The 17,959-nt window shown below is 31.0% G+C and overlaps 1 protein-coding gene across 1 annotated transcript; it reads left to right on the plus strand.

The window, feature by feature from the left end:
- The first annotated feature begins 2,433 nt into the window (after window positions 1-2,433).
- On the plus strand, window positions 2,434-6,017 carry LOC144565272 (Haloacid dehalogenase-like hydrolase (HAD) superfamily protein). Its single transcript, XM_078314984.1, has 8 exons — window positions 2,434-2,558; window positions 3,500-3,561; window positions 3,844-3,909; window positions 4,027-4,124; window positions 4,381-4,506; window positions 4,958-5,158; window positions 5,276-5,341; window positions 5,652-6,017. Exons 2-8 carry the CDS (start codon window positions 3,516-3,518, stop codon window positions 5,805-5,807), a joined length of 759 nt encoding a protein of 252 aa, XP_078171110.1. The 5' UTR covers window positions 2,434-2,558; window positions 3,500-3,515; the 3' UTR covers window positions 5,808-6,017.
- The last annotated feature ends 11,942 nt before the right edge of the window (window positions 6,018-17,959 follow it).

Genomic DNA, 17,959 nt, shown 5'->3' on the forward strand with positions numbered 1-17,959 from the left:
ATAGTGGGTTCAATTATTCAACAATTCGTACTATTACAATAATCAAGGACCCAACCATTATTTTAGGGTAATAATACGCGTAGGCATATCGCACTAAATTAAATCTGCTCTTCCTTTATTGATTATCCGAATTTCATAGTTCTACTAATACGCGTAGGCGTATGCCTATCCCCTTATTAAAATTTTGCATTTTTTATTTTCACAATTAATACTTCTTTTTTTTCCCTCATAACCGACTATCTGATCCACACAATTTCACAGCTCAAATTATATTTTTTTGAACTTCTACAGTAAAAAAACAAATCCAGTTCTCATATTTCATAATTCGACTTTTTTTTCCAATTTATATTTAAATAAATTAACTTCGGTATTTATTTAATATTCAATCCAAAATTTTAAAAAAATGACATTTTAAAATAGTGTTACAAAAAGACGGCCGTCAAGACCGTTACTATTCCTGATTTGATGGATAAACCGTCAAGTATAGTATATTCGGAGGGTAAATAATTATGTTCACTTATTTTATATAAATTAGACTTCACAGACTTTCAATAAATATTAATTTTAATTTTAATTTTAATTTTACTTACACATTCACAAACTCCACTTTTTTATAAATTGGAGTGATTATTTTGCATCGTAATTGCTTGATTAAAAACATGTAACAAAGAGCAATTACGATACCTTTAGTTCTCTTTAATTGAAAAAAAAAATGAAATTTAAAAGTTCTAACTTTTATGTGCATTTAGACTTAATGATCTTTCTGGATGTGCAATTAATTTTTTCTTCACAATTGTAGTTTATTTGTCAATTTAATGTCTAGAGAATTCTTTATGTTTTTTTTAAGTGACTGATTTTTGCAATATAAATATTTCACAAATGTAGATTATAAAGATCAGTCGTTTTGTTATTTTCTTATTATTTTGAAACTGGTGATGAGTTTTTAAAATCTGTTATCATATTAAAAATATATAAATAAACATCTCTTGTTATTTTGATGAATTTTTTATATACCTCTAGATAAAATAACATCTCCAATGATTTCCCAAGCTTGGCCTTGATTCAGATATGTTTGGTTGCAATTTTAGAATAGGAAGAACAGTGAAATTGACATTTGTCTTATTAGAATAACTTGTTTAAATATTTTGTGAAAATAGCTTGTTCTAATAAGACGAATAAATTTGGTTCCCTATTTTTGTTATTCTAACACAATCAAACACCAAATAACTTATTCGGAATAGCTTGCTTCTAAAAGTAGCCTATTCTCAATATGCATACAAACGTTTCTTATATATTTTTAATTTACAAGGTTTTGATCAAAAGCTATGAGCCTATGAGGAATGATGGTCTCTCCTCACTCTCCACTAGGTGCAGTGTTCGAGCGGTGTGCAATGTGTCACTAAAAGTCTAAAAGTGTTTACATGATGTTTGAACAGAATTATGAGCTCAAATTTTGGAACCGAATCTCCTGTATATGTTATGGATTAATAACAGAAAATAATCAGACTCCGTTTTTTCAACAATTATTAATCCTCGTATACTTGGATTCGTTAAAATTATATTTTCAAGTTCATAACATATACAGTTCAAATGAGTACGGCTAACGCGCTTTCTCTAGCATATTAACATATGCTTCTGGTCTTTAAATTCTATTGAATCGGTTTCGAACGATAAATCTAAACTATTCAAACCAATCTCCTTAATGAGAGCTTCGTTTCCATATAAAAAAAAATTATTTTCGAATTTATTTACTATCAAGTCAAGTTGTAAAAAATGAAGGATATAGTGCATTAAAATGCACACAAAATCTTTCATATTTTGACCGCTTAACTTGATGGTAAATAAATTCAAAAATAAAAAAATGTTATATGAAAACAGAGCTCTCGTTAAGGAGATTGGTTTGAACAGTTTGAATTTGTTATTTAAAGCCGATTTGATAGATTTTAAAGACCAAAAACATATTATTGATATACTGGAGGAAGCGCATTAGCCGTACTCCAGTCCAAATATATCAAGATTGATAAATGATAATTCATTAGTCCGACTTCATGAGAAACTTACTATAATATTATATTATGTCTTTTGTTTATGTAGTATTGAACTAGTTAATTTCAAATTATAATTTCATACTATTATTGAAATATAAGGAAAGAGTCATGCATTATTTAAATACAAATTCACTGTATAATATTGTTATTACTCGTATTATTTAGCGTGTATATATCTCACTTTATTCCAGTTTCAAAGTAATCATTTAAACTGTCAAATGACTAATAATCTAATATTGTTAAGCGTGTTCTAGAAAGGTCGGCGAGATAGATAGTCGGTTGTACATGAATCTCTGCAATTTAAGTGTCACAGTAAATCTGAATGCATCTTCATTGGGAGGTGTCAGCCTCCAACAAGCAAGAAAAGGTTAGGTTATATTGGATAGCTATTCTCCCTATAAATACACGACCTTGCATTCAGTTTTTTAAACCAAGCAAGCAAATCATCCTACTTTATCGTTTCTCTTTGCTGTGCTCTGCTCTTCGCTTTTCTTCCCTTGTAAACTTAAGGTACCCTTTTTTATTTTTTTCTAATGAAATGGTTGCATTTCACCTGTTTTCATTTCTTTGCGGAAACGACAAAAAGAATTAAGGCATGTTTTGTTTTGTAAAATTTCACGACCATGTCTCCAAAACCATGAAAGTGTTTTTATTACATTTAATTGAGAATATCCGGGACGTTTGCAAAGCATGCCTAAAAATTCGATTTTTCAGCACCTTATAAGCAAAAGATACGCCGTATGCGGGACGATGTTCATAAGGTTTGCAACATAGTATTTGTTAATCCAGGGGTTTAAATGATATTTTGTTGATAATCAGGGGTAGATGAGAAATAAAATATACTTTTTGTAAGACTTCCAACAAAATATTTATGCAATATTTATTATTGAAATTCTCAAGTCATCACTCTTTCACCAGATTTAAACCAAAGGGTGCGAGAATACAAAGAATAAGTTGCTTACATTTTATTTAGTAATTTTGATATTTCTCATATAAAGGTTTATAAAGCATTTTTAGTAGTAAAAAGAAAAAGTTCAAAAAGAAGAGAAATAAGAAAAGGTTTGTGTTTATTTTGTCTTTATACATTTTCCCAACTCAGATTCCACAGAATATCCCGTCTCTTTTTAGATTTACCTGGGTAATCAATTTCTAAAAATTGAAGGGGAAAAGTAAAAAAAACTAGGGAACTCAAAGAAAGAAGTCGGTGCGTCACCTTTTCTCAAAACGATCGTTAGCGAATTCCCTTTTTTCTAATCTCTTCTAGAATTTGTCAAAATAAAAATAAAATAATGTGTAGTCATTTTCAGATTCTGTACTGAAATTAATTTGAGAATTCTTCTTTGAATTGAATTCCTTTTAAATTCAAGAGGTAGACATGAAGTAATGGGTAAAGATTTCTTTGAGAACATATTCAATTCAACTGAAACTTTTGGGATTGTTTATTGTTTCAGGAGTCAATAAGTAAAAATGAATTCGTTCACAACTGGAGCCAAGTTTGAATGCCTCCTCTTTGGTAAGCCACAGATTAAACTTTGTTTAATGTTTTAGCGTTAATACACTTTTATTTTCGCTCCCTCCCTTTTTTTTTTTTTTTTTTTTTGCTGGTTAGAATGGTAAAACCAAAAATACTGCATAGAGAAATATTTAGTTGGATTTATTTACTTAATTGTTATCATCCACGAGAGGAAAAACCTAAAATACTAATTTGTTTTCCTTGATAATTGTTTTATGAATTTATTTTATAGTCCTCTCACATACAAAAAATAAATGAACTCTTGTTTTATTTAATATGCAGATATGGATGATACTCTCTATCCGATGAGCTCTGGCATCAATTTGGATTGTCGCCATAACATTATAGGTACACTAATAATGTTCATTTTCTAGGGAGAATTTTAATAGATTTTCAATTGATATAAGAAACAACCGACTTGTGTTTTTTTTTTAATTATTATGTAAATTATATTTTATTTTGCAGATTACATGGCACACCAACTTGCTATCGAAGAAGGTGAAGTACCAAAGATGTGTTTGGATTTGTACAAGGAATATGGTACAACCATGGCTGGCCTCAAGGTACACAAGATTGTACCAAAATAAGGAAATTAGAAGGATGGGAAAAAAGAACAGTTTCTCAAAGAAATCAGATCACTGGTTAATGCTATGTACAGTATGGTACATAATACTACCTAATCTGTATAAAAGAATATGAAGTATTATACACACTTTTGTATAGTACAAAACCAAAGTCATTGTGTTGCAGAATGTAATTGACGCCTCAATTTTGATTTCTTTGGACTTACCATATATAAATATTTTATATTCGTTTCAGGTGCTGGGATATGAATTTGACTATGATGAATTTCATGCTGATGTACATGGAAAATTGCCATATGATAAGCTAAAACCTGATCCAGTTTTGAAGCAGCTTCTTCTTTCAATGCCTCAAAGGAAAATCGTATGTATTTTAATAAAAAATATTGGTGCCTTTTTTGGGATACTCTTTCAAATTGATCCAGATATCTATGTATTTTACAGAAAGAAGTGGCAATAGTACCGCTATTTTGCCTTTTAAAGTTGTTAAATTTCCCTTTTATCCTCTTCCGACGCTGTTCTTATATTCAAATTTACAATAGTCTAATTGATATATTATGCTTTTTTCCATAACTGGTATGATACTTATAATTGGTAGTGCTATAGAAATATAAAAAAGTTTGTTTATATATGATATGCTGGTATTATAAATTATCAACAACTTCGATGTCGCTTAACGTCACACAATGACTCCCTTTCCACTATCGATCACTAAAAGCTATTTAAAATTTGATGAAGACATTATGTTGTGTTGCAAGTTGACAATATAATATGGGACTTTATATAAAACAATCATATTTTTCTTCTCGCTGCAGATTTTCACTAATGCTGACAAAGCACATGCTGCTCAAGTTCTGAGCAGATTGGGTCTTGAAGAGTGCTTTGAAGGTGTTATATGCTTTGAAACACTGAATGAAGTTGGAAAGTCAAAATCCAACACAAGGATTCTATGCAAACCCATGTTAGAAGCCATGGAGGCTGCAATACAAGTTGCCAAAATTGATCCAAAGAGAACGGTGAGTTTATATTGTTAAGAATGCTAAAATTGTTGTTAATTAGTTATAAAAAAATTTCCATGAAATTCTGAACCATTTATTTATATTAATTTGTCTACTTTTGCACTTTTGCTACAGATTTTCTTTGATGACAGTGCACGCAATATTGCCGCAGGGAAGGCTGCTGGGTTTCATACTGTTGTGGTAAGTTGTTTTACAGTGAGTGCTTTCTTAGAGGATATATCACAATGTGGACAATATACTGTGAACAGCCTGTATTCTTTTTTCATCTGTAAACTAAAAATTAAAAACAGGCTGTATTATGGCCATCCTTGTATTGTATGAACTAGTTGGGTATTATAAGGGCTAAGGTGTAAATCCTTATGTCTTTGCAATTTTTCTTCAGTACTGAATCATCAGATCTTTCTATGTGAAAAGGGAATTTATAGGTTTTTTAGTCTGGTGTCATAATATTGTCATATTGTTCTGATGACTAGAAATTAATCTTATGTAGGTTGGTACCTCAGTGTTGGTACCTGGAGCTGATGTGGCACTGGAGAGCATACACAACATAAAGGAGGCATTGCCTGCGATATGGGAAGGCACCAATCAGTTGGATTTGGATTCGGTTATCCAACCCGCATCCGTGGAAACTGTTGTCCTAGCCTAATTAACTAAAGGCCATTTATATCTCTTTTTGAAGTAAATGGGTTAATTGATGCTCTGGTTGTGGACTCCAACTTATTAAATACTTTATATTGTAACTAGGGATTGAGTGAATTTTATTTATGTTCACTCTGTTCCTTGCCGCCTCAGTATTATGGGAATATGTTGTATTCTAATTTCTAATCATTACTGTTGGATTAAGAGAATTATGTTATCTTTAGTAGCGGGTGTAAGGCATTTCTGATCAAATCATACCGCTGTCATATATGCTGTTAAGATTTGGGTAATGTAACTAAATAGAAACTTCCTTTAAATTGCTCTCATTATTTCATCAGAAGTGTTTCTCTTCTAGTACAGGCTATGAAAAGTCCGTTTTTAATCTCTTTTATGCAAGTGTATCAAATTAAAATTCTGCAATCAGCAAAAGGAAGCCCGTATTTGAATTTTACTTGTATAAACATCAGTATTTGTTAAAATGGGCCTGGTCCCAATATACTTAACAATAAGTCATTGACTTATGGGCCTGAATCGTATTTTAAAAAAAAAAGAGTTATGGGCCTGAATTGTTATGAATTCAATTGCCGATCAAACCATTGTCGACCAGGCAACTAGTTTGAGATCATTTTTGATCGATGTTTATTTTCAGTGCCGTGTCGTCTCATTTAAGTTACGAAAGTTCCAAATAATAAAGGACAAATCTGGGCTCCGAATACCTCTAGATAAATTTTGTCCGTATACTGGCAAAAAAATTATCTTGGAAAGAGAGATGTATAGAAGGCAAGCTTGTTAACTTTAGCAATTGTAAATATAACCATTTTAACTGTAATTTCGGTTTATTACTATGAACTACTGAGAACTTTGTGAGCTTAAAATGTGAGAAGTTCGTTATAATTTTGGGAAATATTGATCAACCCTAATCCCTTCCGATTGGTCCAAAAATTAAATACTAATACTCTAACAGTAAGTCAGTAACACTGCATTTACAATACTACAGTGTTGCTATTTGTGGCGCTTCCATTATTCGGAAAAGGTCACCACTCGCCACCTACCGGTGACCGGTCCCACCCCCACCCTACAAAGTATATATCGGGTCGGATCTTGTTAGTTTCTCCAGGGTGTACAGTAAGAGAGAGTGGGCCCTATTATGGCCTCCTCCAGAAGTTCGATACCTTCATGTTACATGTACCTTTCCTCCAGGTCAACTTTGGAATTTTGTGTCTATGGGGCTCACATGATTGCACAGAATTTATAACACAATCATGGTGTAGTCGGATTGAATCGGAATCTGAAAGGGCGCTATTATTTTATTATTTATGTTAAACAGGTCAAGGTTGCTCGGTATCTGATTTAACCTGTTTAGCTACCATTATTAAAACGCAAGAATGGTCTTATAGTGAATAGAAATTTGGGTTCTATATTAAAAGTCACAATTGATGACTCTAAACACAATTCCTACTGAGACAATCTGATCTTATACACCACGAGCAATGCTATATTTTTTAGGTATAGAAAAAAAATGTGACAACAAAATATTAAAAAAAATGATTAATATACGAATACTATTATATCTCTTGATAATTAATGATATAGTGCAATATCATCATCTTCAATTAATTAAAGGTAATGTAATTTTTTCGAAAAAACCCAATCAAGTATCTAGTTTTTCCGAAATATTTTTTATGACCACTTAATTTTACAATGATCTCAAATTTTACCTAGCACATTTTTTTTTAATATTTTTCATGATAAATAATATATAAAATATTGTGAATTGCAGGGAGGATAAAACAAAGATGGATAAATGTTGAAGAATTTAATTTTCACAAGTGACGCATTAGAGGTCCCGATGGATCATGCATTAAGTCAACGAAATTAATTGAATTCCTACCAAATTCAAATCCATAATTTTCAAATTAAATTGGTAGGGACAAGTACCTACTCCTGACTATAACACAACTATTCAATTCCCCAACTGCGACACTGCCTCTCTCTGTTCTTAAATCAATAAATCCTCCTCTGGCAGTTGTATCTCCCAACTAAACACCATCCCGTTTATATCTCGTTTAATACGTGTGCACTGCGTCCTATAAATGTTACAAGTCTATCCATCCTTATCCTCTCTCCGTATTATAAAAGAGATCGTTTAAAAAAGTTGAAGGAATACTGTTAACTAATTAAGTGATAAAACGATATTTTTTTTTTTAAGATTAGCTGGTTGAATGCCTACTAAAATTTATAATTGATAGTAAAAAAAAATATTTGCAACACATCAATTGACTTTCTCTGTATGTTAACTTTTTTATTCAAGATTTAACTTCTTATTCTCCTCAATCCCTCTCAAAACCTAAAATAAATCATCCTATTCTCATATTCCAACATATACACTTTCTTTATTCTCTCTATTCCTTCAATTTTTCAAATCCTCTGGGTATGTTTGGATGTGTCAAGAATATAAGCTATTTTAGAATAAAGGCTACTCGGAATAGCAATATGCATCCAAACAATATTTTTACTATTAAAAATAGCTAGAATAGCTGCTATTCTCTATTCCTTGTAAATGTTGGAATAGCTATTATTCAGAAGTGTGAAGAGAGGAAAAAATGTTTCTTTCTCTGATTTTCACTAACACAGTCCTGAAATGACAAAATTGACATTATTTTATGTTATCTTCACATTGTAACAATTCGTTTAAGACCTCATTTGCCTACATTTCCTCTTAATTAGCACTTTGTTAACACTATTATCTATCGGTTACAGCTATTCACTATTCCAAATGTACAATCCAAACAACATTTCTACTAATCCGAATAGCAGCATTTTTACACTAATTTAAAAATCACTATTTTTTCTCTATTTTCATTTACTATTCTCAAATTTTGCTATTCTAGCTTCCATCCAAACGTACCCTATTCTCTTATTCTTCATCTCTCCATGAAACAGATCATGGAACTCTCGGCAGCATCGAACGATGAAATTACCGTCGAGATGAATAGACTTGCGAGGAGATCACTACCGAACATAAGTCTCATTACCACATTATTCTTGCACTAGCCGGTCGGTGACCATAATCAAGTCAGATCGAGAGGATATCCTTGTGTAGGGTTTTCGTGCTACCCTTTGATTAAGCTTAAGCTGCAGAAAGACCGTAAAACAAAAATTTTACTTCTAACTCAAGTTGTGGATTAAAAGAGGTATGTCGGAAAGACCACCGAAAGTTCATTTTCAGTCTTTCCTTGACAAAGCATTTTTCATCCTTTAAATATCTACTCCTTGACTAATTTCTAAAAATTAAATCTATTTAACAATTAAATAAATTAATATAACATTTATACCTTGTTTTTAAATTTCAATTGGAATGAAGACTGACTCATCTCGGAGAACCAAACGTCTGATGCCTTCATAGGTTATCCACCAGGACTAACCAGAGAGCGATTTATTTCTTTTGCCAGAAATACTATAAACCGCGGTATTATGCAAAAATACTATTCGTGGAAAATGTAAAAGCACTATTCATGATCCGCTAGATATACTGATTCAAAAATATGCAAAAACAGAAATACCGCGATCTTCGCAAAAAACACTATTCACGGATCTCGTAAAACACTATTCAACAACCTGCAAGATTATACATGAATTACACATAACTTTCTTTTCTAACCGAAACACTATTTGGGAGAGAAAACAAGAAAAAGAGAAAATAGATTATCAAATCGATCAGACACGATATCAAGTGAATTGGCAATTTTCTCTCTCACACCCCATGGCTATTTATAACCCTATAGGGTCGGCTAGGAATAGTAAGGAGGTTTCAAAGGAAAAGACCAAAATGTCCTCGGCCCATTACGTATTGAATTGTTTTGAGCTTTGACTTTGGGTTTTTAAATCTAATTAAGACTTAATTTCTAATGGGCTTTACGCCCAAAATATTAATTCATAATTAACATTTAAAATCTATTTAAAATCTATATAATTATTCTGAACAATTATATTTCTTGCGGTTGTTATTTCGGTAACTTTTATACAATGTGTCGTGCACACTTATAAATTAACCATTGTTTTTGCTTGTCACCTTATATGACATTTATAATTTAATTATATCATATATAATTAACTATAACCATCTTATTATTAATCATAATTAATTTATAATTAATCAATAAGATTCTCCGATTACATCCTATACGATGTGACCCGATAGGATCTGTGTTATGTTGGTAAATAGAATTAAAACTGTTTAAACTTCTACAAATCATAAGAGGCACCTGGCAGAATGCATTATGACCATCCAATTACACATATGATGTTGTACTGTACAATATCACGATTCAGTAAACTATTTACTCGTGTTAATTCTTTTGTCTCATTGTTATCAAATCAGTTTCAAGGTAGGTGTGTGTCATCCTTGCAAACTTAATATTTTCTTGATCTTAGGCAGATTATCAAATATTATTACTCTTGTAATCATACTGCTAGCAGATAACCTTATTCTATCAAGGGGTTCAGTGATACTATTACTCGTATAGAACTATGAGGGACAATAGTACTTTTGATAAACCATCTCTTCCTCCGCATAAGTTACGTATACTGAAGTGCCACCGTTATAGCTACCTTTTACGGACAGCGTTAGAGAACACTCACACATATACATCTCTTATGTAGGAAAGATGAATACCTCATACTTTAGAACTTAACACTGAATGAAAACATTAATGACACAAACACAATTCCATTTAATATTTTATTCGAGGTCTGTCAAATACCATGTTCCCGGAACATGTATCTATGTGATTAAAATGACATCTCTTGTCTATGGTCTGTAAAACTTGACCATCTTTTAATTCACATACTAACTTTGTAGCGGTTAATTAGTTTCCTGCTAATTACATCGGTTAGAGACTTTTAAGAGTATATATCATCTATATTATGAAATTTCACAATTCCAGTCATTAACACGAAATGATTCATAAATGCAATAATACTCAAGGCAACAAAATGACATTTTATTATTCATCCAATTCATGAACAAAATATATATGATATCGTACTATTGACTTCTAGATTATTACATACTAACACCTTGCGCCCCCTCTCCTTTTTGCATCTCCGCGGCACAAACTCCTCTCTCTCCCCTCTCCTCAGCTCGAGGTACGCGCTCCACTCCCTCCCCGCACCTTCCTCCTCTTCACTCAAAGAGAAAAGATGCGAGAAGAGGAGGGTTATAATCAAAGTTGAAGTTAAAAGGGGTGTGAGAGGTGGAGAGGTGATTAGGGGAGGGGGGCTAGAGAATTCAAAGTTTCACTAAAATCAGACAATCATTTTCGTTTCCTCTTTTCACTCGCGTAGTTACCTCTCTTTATTATTTTTATTGATAAAACAATATTACTTTTGTATTACGTGAAAAGTGAATTTATATAATAATAGTAATACTAAGAGATGGGCTATGGTATATTGCAATACATAGGCATTTTTGTGCATTGTACTAATAATCACCGGATTTAAAGTTCAAATGACCGATCCAAACCGTTCATCTTATTCTCCGTATTAGTATGTGCTTGGAGACTAAATTTTATATTTTTTTGGAAATTTTTTACTATTTTTTTAGATTTATTGAAAATCGTTGTTTTCAGACAAATCTGGATCATAAAAAAACAACAATTTTCAATAAATCTAAAAAAATAGTAATTTTTTTTCAAAAAAATATAAAATTTGGTCTCCAAGCACATATTAATATGGAGAACAAGCTGAACGGTTTGGATCGGTCATTTGAACTTTGAATCCAGTGATTATTAGTCCAATGCACAAAAATTCTTATGCATTGCAATGCACATAGCCCAACTCGTAATACTAATATTAATAATATGATGATGATGATTACAATGTAAGTAATATTTATAATAAACATGATGATAATAATATAAAGAAAATCAAATAATGATGATAATCATTATCAAGTGCACTTCTATTATGTACCATATTTTAGTGATATTTTGAACCCTTTAATATATATTAGACAATAATTCATTCAAAATCAAAATCAGGAACGGATTCATTAAATATAAATGGGATCAATGATACAATATTTTTTTAATAAATTTATAATTATGCATGATTTTCTATATAATTTAGAGTAAAATGTCATGGATATTTTAAAATTAATTTTCATTTTTAATATAAATTTTTATATGCTTGGCTCATATTATGTGTTTGATCTTCATAGTTCGAAGACCGGTTTCGCTCCCGATCAAAATAACGTACTATTTTGCTATTTCAAAATTTATCAATGAAACCCTAGAAATAAGAAATAGCAGAAGAAAAAACATTGCCTTCCTATTTTGTCACAAGAAATGGTGAAGAGGAATGATTTTTTTTTAAGGTTGACGGTGAAGTACCGTCGAGAGCTATATTAATAACAAAAAGTTATTTACAAATAATTGATCAGTCTGACTTGACAATGATTTTTTTTTTTTACAATGGAGCAATTACTCTTGATTTATTTGAATTGTATATTTTGAGGAGCTGTTTCAAATAATAAAGAAATCTTGACCAAAGTTGCTCTAACAAGTGATTATCTCTAAATAGGTTGAGCATAATCATGAGACAAGTCCCATTGTCACAAAATCTACTTCGAATGAAGAATAAAAAAGGAAAGAAAGTGAAAAAGAATTGTAACAACAACAAGATATCTCATGATTCTTTCTTGACTTTGATGATTCCAATACAAAAAAGCAAAATCTAAAACTAAAGCAAAAAAGTGTCTACAAAGCAGATCAAAGAGAGGAAAAGAAAAAACATCAATTTTTACACCTGACAACTGTCAAATTGGGGATTAGTACATGTCAAGTGACCAACACTCAAGTGATGCCACTTTTGTCAAAAAAAAAAAAAGGAACCATGATGCAACCAACTCTTTTTATCTTTATTGACCGTTGATCCATTCCCACATCTTGTAATTGGATTATTATTATATTATCTCGGTTGTCTCGTTGAAAATATGTCTAGCAGCATAGAATTGTTGAAAAAAAAATTACGAGTTGTAGAACATCACCAATATAATTTTCGGAAAGAATTGAAATTTTAAGTAAAATTAAAAAGTTGGAAGAACTCTAAAATGAATTTTAAGAAATCCTGTAAAACATTCCTTTGAACAAAAAATTAAGTTTCATTGGGTTTAGAAGAATCTAACTCCTTATCAATGTAAACAAAGTCTTGAGTTTCGATTTTAAATTGGGATTCAAATTATTTATGGCGGATATTTTTATTTTTTGATAAAAGTTGGAGATCAAGCTATCAAACTATTTAATATCTATAAAAAATTATCTCATTCAAATTTCAAACATGTAATTTGAGACATAAAAATATTATGTTTGCTATTAGGCCAAAATTTATAACCGAAATAATTATGCTTTGTGTACTTCGATTGTTGAAAATTAGATTTTGACCTAGTGAAAACAACATTTGTATTATTTGACAAAAGTCTGGAATTTTTCCTTGCCAGACAAAAAAACATACTGTTTTGTGTACTTTCGAAGAAATGCGATATTATTAGATGGGACAGATACGACAATGTGCTAATAGAAATTGCTCCTCTTATTTTTGTTGATAAAGATTCGAAACTCGGTGGTGGTGAATATAGCAATCGGAACATGCATCTGCACGTGCTTTCCAAGGCGAATCACATGCTCCAAACTTCTAAAAATATAAGCGTTAGTCTCAATTCTCAAAGTCAAAGATGCAGTTGAAAAGCGCCGCAGGAAGAGATACCATATTCTGCATTATGTGTATTAATTACCGAAATTTTTATTTGTACTATAATAAAAAGAAAAAAAAAAATCAGAAAAGCGCTGCAGGAAGAGATACCATATTCTGCATTATGTATATTAATTACCGAAATTTTTATTTGTGCTATAATAAAAAGAAAAAAATTCCAGTTTGATGAGAATTCAAAATTTACGTAAGCCGCCAAACTGTTTAGCGACCTCAAAAACTAAAGGCTGCCAATTGATTTTGCGGCCCTTGTCTAGGGGCCTCTCAACCTTTTAGCAATCCCTTTTTTATACAGTTAGGGCCTGTTCGGCCAACAAATGGGAATGGGCACAGGAATTGAACTGAAAAACACTGTTCCCGTGGGAAAAAAAAATTCAGCTGAATTTTTTTTTTCCCACGTGAACAGTGACTCGGCCGAACAGGCCCTTAATATCCGATCAGTTTGCACAATAAAAACTGAGTCATTAGTTTTATCTAACACGAATCCCAAAGTGGATCCCTATATTCCAAATAAGTGAATTGCTTATCTGCATGTTTAAAAAAAAGGGGAGGGCTGCTAAATGGTTTGGAGATCCCTAGTTGGGGCCACAAGGCTAATTGACAGCCTCCAGTCTTTGAGGTCATTAAATAATTTGGTGGCTTGGATAAAATTCGAATTTCCATCAAATGGGAGTGTTTTAGTTTTTTTTTTATTATAGTATAAATAATTTTTTTGATATTAATTAACTAACCTTTTGAGTTTGTATCCGGACTATTTTATCATAATTCATATCAATATATTAAATCCTTATCGTTAAGGTATCTCACAGTTTGAGTTTGAGTTTGAATTTGATCTATTTATCATATATTAGAACAAATTTTAAAGAGACATGTATATTACATATTTAAGTTGGCTTTGTCTTGAGTTTTGATCGGACGGTTTGAATTCAAACTCAAATGATGAGGTAATGTGGTGGATGCGGACTTGATAAACTTAGGGACAAAACTAACATAAATTATATTGTAAGGTTTCAGATAGAGTATAAGAGTACATTTTAATTGCAATTCAGTAAATTAATTGCTACTTAAACTTAAATTTGTGTGTAATATTAAATTCAAGACAATAATTACTAGTAGTAACACAGCGGTAAACGCTTGTTGTAACTTTTTTCTCTTCCTCGTGTGTAGACTTACACAATAATAGCAATCACGTCTTTATCAGTATCTACACGAACAGATTTGAAAATAACTGTGAGTTGCAGTGCCAACCAAAGCTTGGGTCCAAGAGATTCAGTATTTTACAAAATCGATTAAAAATTCGTCAATAAATGCATAAATTCAAAATACAAACCAGAGTAATTGCTTGCTGCTTTTTAATTTTTATCAACCGTCAAAATATACTTCAACAAGCTTCGGATGAGCAGCGCTTTGGTGGAGAAGTACAAAATAAATTTATAATTCTAACTCAAATCGTAATTTCAGGAAGGATTGTACATTTTCTCTGCTATTTAGCTACTTTGATCTATTTATTCATCACTTATTTTGTATCAATTCAAACAGTTTTCCTCAAATCTGTATTAATGACATAACTTTACTTCATTTAATTTTTATAAATGTTGAAGTCCAGATTTATGCCATCCAAGTAAAATTAAGTTTCATATTGAAACAATGTTATTAGTACTTAATTACATTCCAAATAGTGCTGAAAAGTGTGCCAAATAAATAATAAAAAATATTTTAATCCAATAAATCAACAATTCAAAAATATTTTAACTCTAAGAATTAACATTAATCTTATTGATATTCCAATCACTAAATAAAAAATATAATTATTTTACTTATCTTTGTACGAATCCAAATGCACGTACCAAATATTTAATTTTGGACCGTCCGAACTTCAACAAAAGATTCTTCCTTTTTATATTACATAATATGAAGTTGTTGCAAACATATAATAAAAACAAATAACCATATATACTATAGTATCCGCTGTTAATTAGTTGGTGAGATTTGTTCTTATCTTCGATTGCCTTGCCATGCATTTAGAAATTATAGAATGCAACATCACAGTGTTGTCCATGTCACAAGCCGAAATTTTTATTTATATCATGTTCCAAAAAAAAAATTACAATTTTTTGGAGAATTCCAAATTTCTCAGGGCTACCCATTGGCCCAACGGCCCCAATTTTACTGTATAAATTCAATAAGAGACGGAATTTTATTTCACACATTCACTCATTCTTTCTCTTGAATGTTATAGCGACTAACAAAATCAGTAATATCGCAAGCCGACATTATAGTGACTAAATGAAAAGTTTACTATTATTATTTTTGTTAACAATAGGGGAGTTCAGAAATCACAAGTACTGATGAAACAATGATCTTACAAAAAAGGAAAAAAAAAAAAAAAAGGGATCAAACTAAGGTACCTGACAAGGTTAAAATGTCTTATGGCTTTGAAAACCAGTGTTTGATATAGTGAGAAGAACAATGTCTTTTGTGTGAGAAATTACAGATTTGAAATATGGATGAGAAGATTATTTGTGAATATTAAATAATTATGTGACTTGACTTATAAACTTTACTAAAAAAAAAATGTCTCATGTATTTTATATTTTATTTGTGCCTCACATTTTTATCTCTATTATCAAATTACAAACAGTGGATTCAAACTGCATTTTTTAATAAATTGAAAGGGGCAGAATATTTTCTGAGAAGATCAAGATCAGATTTCTCAATTATATACATGTACTTTTATTTGGATGATAAAATAACTGTAGCCAGAAGGCGCTTTGTCTGCATCCACTTGGAAATTTTTTGATTGTATGCGTGTTGACAAAGATCAACAATCAACCAATTAATTATTTCACTAAAATACCAAAATTTCGCCGTCGCAAACGATTTGTGGTAACGGGTCATTTAAAGCATCTTTTTATTATGCTTTGTTAGCTACACAAGACAAAATATAGGATCTGTGTTAGTAAAAGTATGATGACTTGGGAGTCAATAGTTGGATTATTGTATCCTGTGTTTTTTTTTTTTAATGTATTGGATGATTTGTATCATTTTATTCTTTAAATATTATTATTTATGAATTATTTGAACTAAGAACTTGAATTATGAAATTTTAGAGATCTTAATTTCTAAAAAGTGATTAACAATTATTTAGAAACTCATTTAAATTGTTGGTGTTTGGATCGACGGAAACCATCATCGACCATCGCAGGACCATCTGTGTTGAATATAAAACTGAAGTGCGGAAGCATATCTTAATCTTTGGCTGTCTTATGCATGACAGAGCCACTAATTCTGTTCTTCTAGAATAACAAGGCCCTTTAGAGAGTATTCTTTGGTTTTGCCTTCTCCAAAGTCTCTCGCACTCTCATCTAATGGGATCATGAAGATGAATTCAGATAGCCTTGTATTTTGGAGACCAAATCATATATATATATATAGAGAGAGAGAGAGAGATGGGCTATGGTGCATTGCAATATATGGAGGGGTTTGTGCATTTGACCATAAATCTAAAATTCAAAATCCAAATGGTCGATTCAAACCGTTCATCTTGTTCTTCATATTAATATGTGCTTGGAGACCAAATTTTACATTTTTCTGAATTTTTTTACTATTTATTAAGTATTTTACAAAATTGTTGATCCAACGGTGGCTGCAGATTTTACTGTTTTGTTAAGCCACCGTTGGATCAACAATTTTGTAAAATACTTAATAAATAGTAAAAAAATTCAGAAAAATGTAAAATTTGGTCTCCAAGCACATATTAATATGGAGAACAAGATGAATGGTTTGGATCGGCCATTTGGATTTTGAATTTTAGATTTATGGTCCAATGCACCATAGGCCATCTCTTTATATATATATATAGAGAGAGAGAGAGAGAGAGAGACGGGCTATGGTGCATTGCAATGTATAGGCATCCTTGTACATTGGACCATAAATCACTTATTCAAAGTCCAAATGACCGATCCAAACCGTTCATCTTGTTCTCCATATTAATATGTACTTGGAGACCAAATTTTACATTTTTTGAAATTTTTTTACTATTTATTAAACCACTTTGAAAATCTGAAAATCCGGGTGAACTAGTAAAAAACAGTAATAAATAGTAAAGAAATTTCAAAAAATGAAAAATTTGGTCTCCAAGTACATATTAATATGGAAAACAAGATGAACGGTTTGGATCGGTCATTTGGACTTTGAATCGGTGATTTATGGTCCAATGCACAAGGATATCTATGCATTGCAATGCACCATAGCTCATCTCTCTCTCTCTCTCTATATATATATATATATACATACAGCACAAAAAAAACTCATGTATGTCTTATGTTGTAATTATTTAATTCAGCCCATAATTAAATTGAATATTACATCTTAAGTTATGCACAATAAAAG

Source organism: Carex rostrata, chromosome 14 (assembly GCF_964058835.1).
Source record: "Carex rostrata chromosome 14, lpCarRost1.2, whole genome shotgun sequence".
NCBI classification, from domain to species: domain Eukaryota; kingdom Viridiplantae; phylum Streptophyta; class Magnoliopsida; order Poales; family Cyperaceae; genus Carex; species Carex rostrata.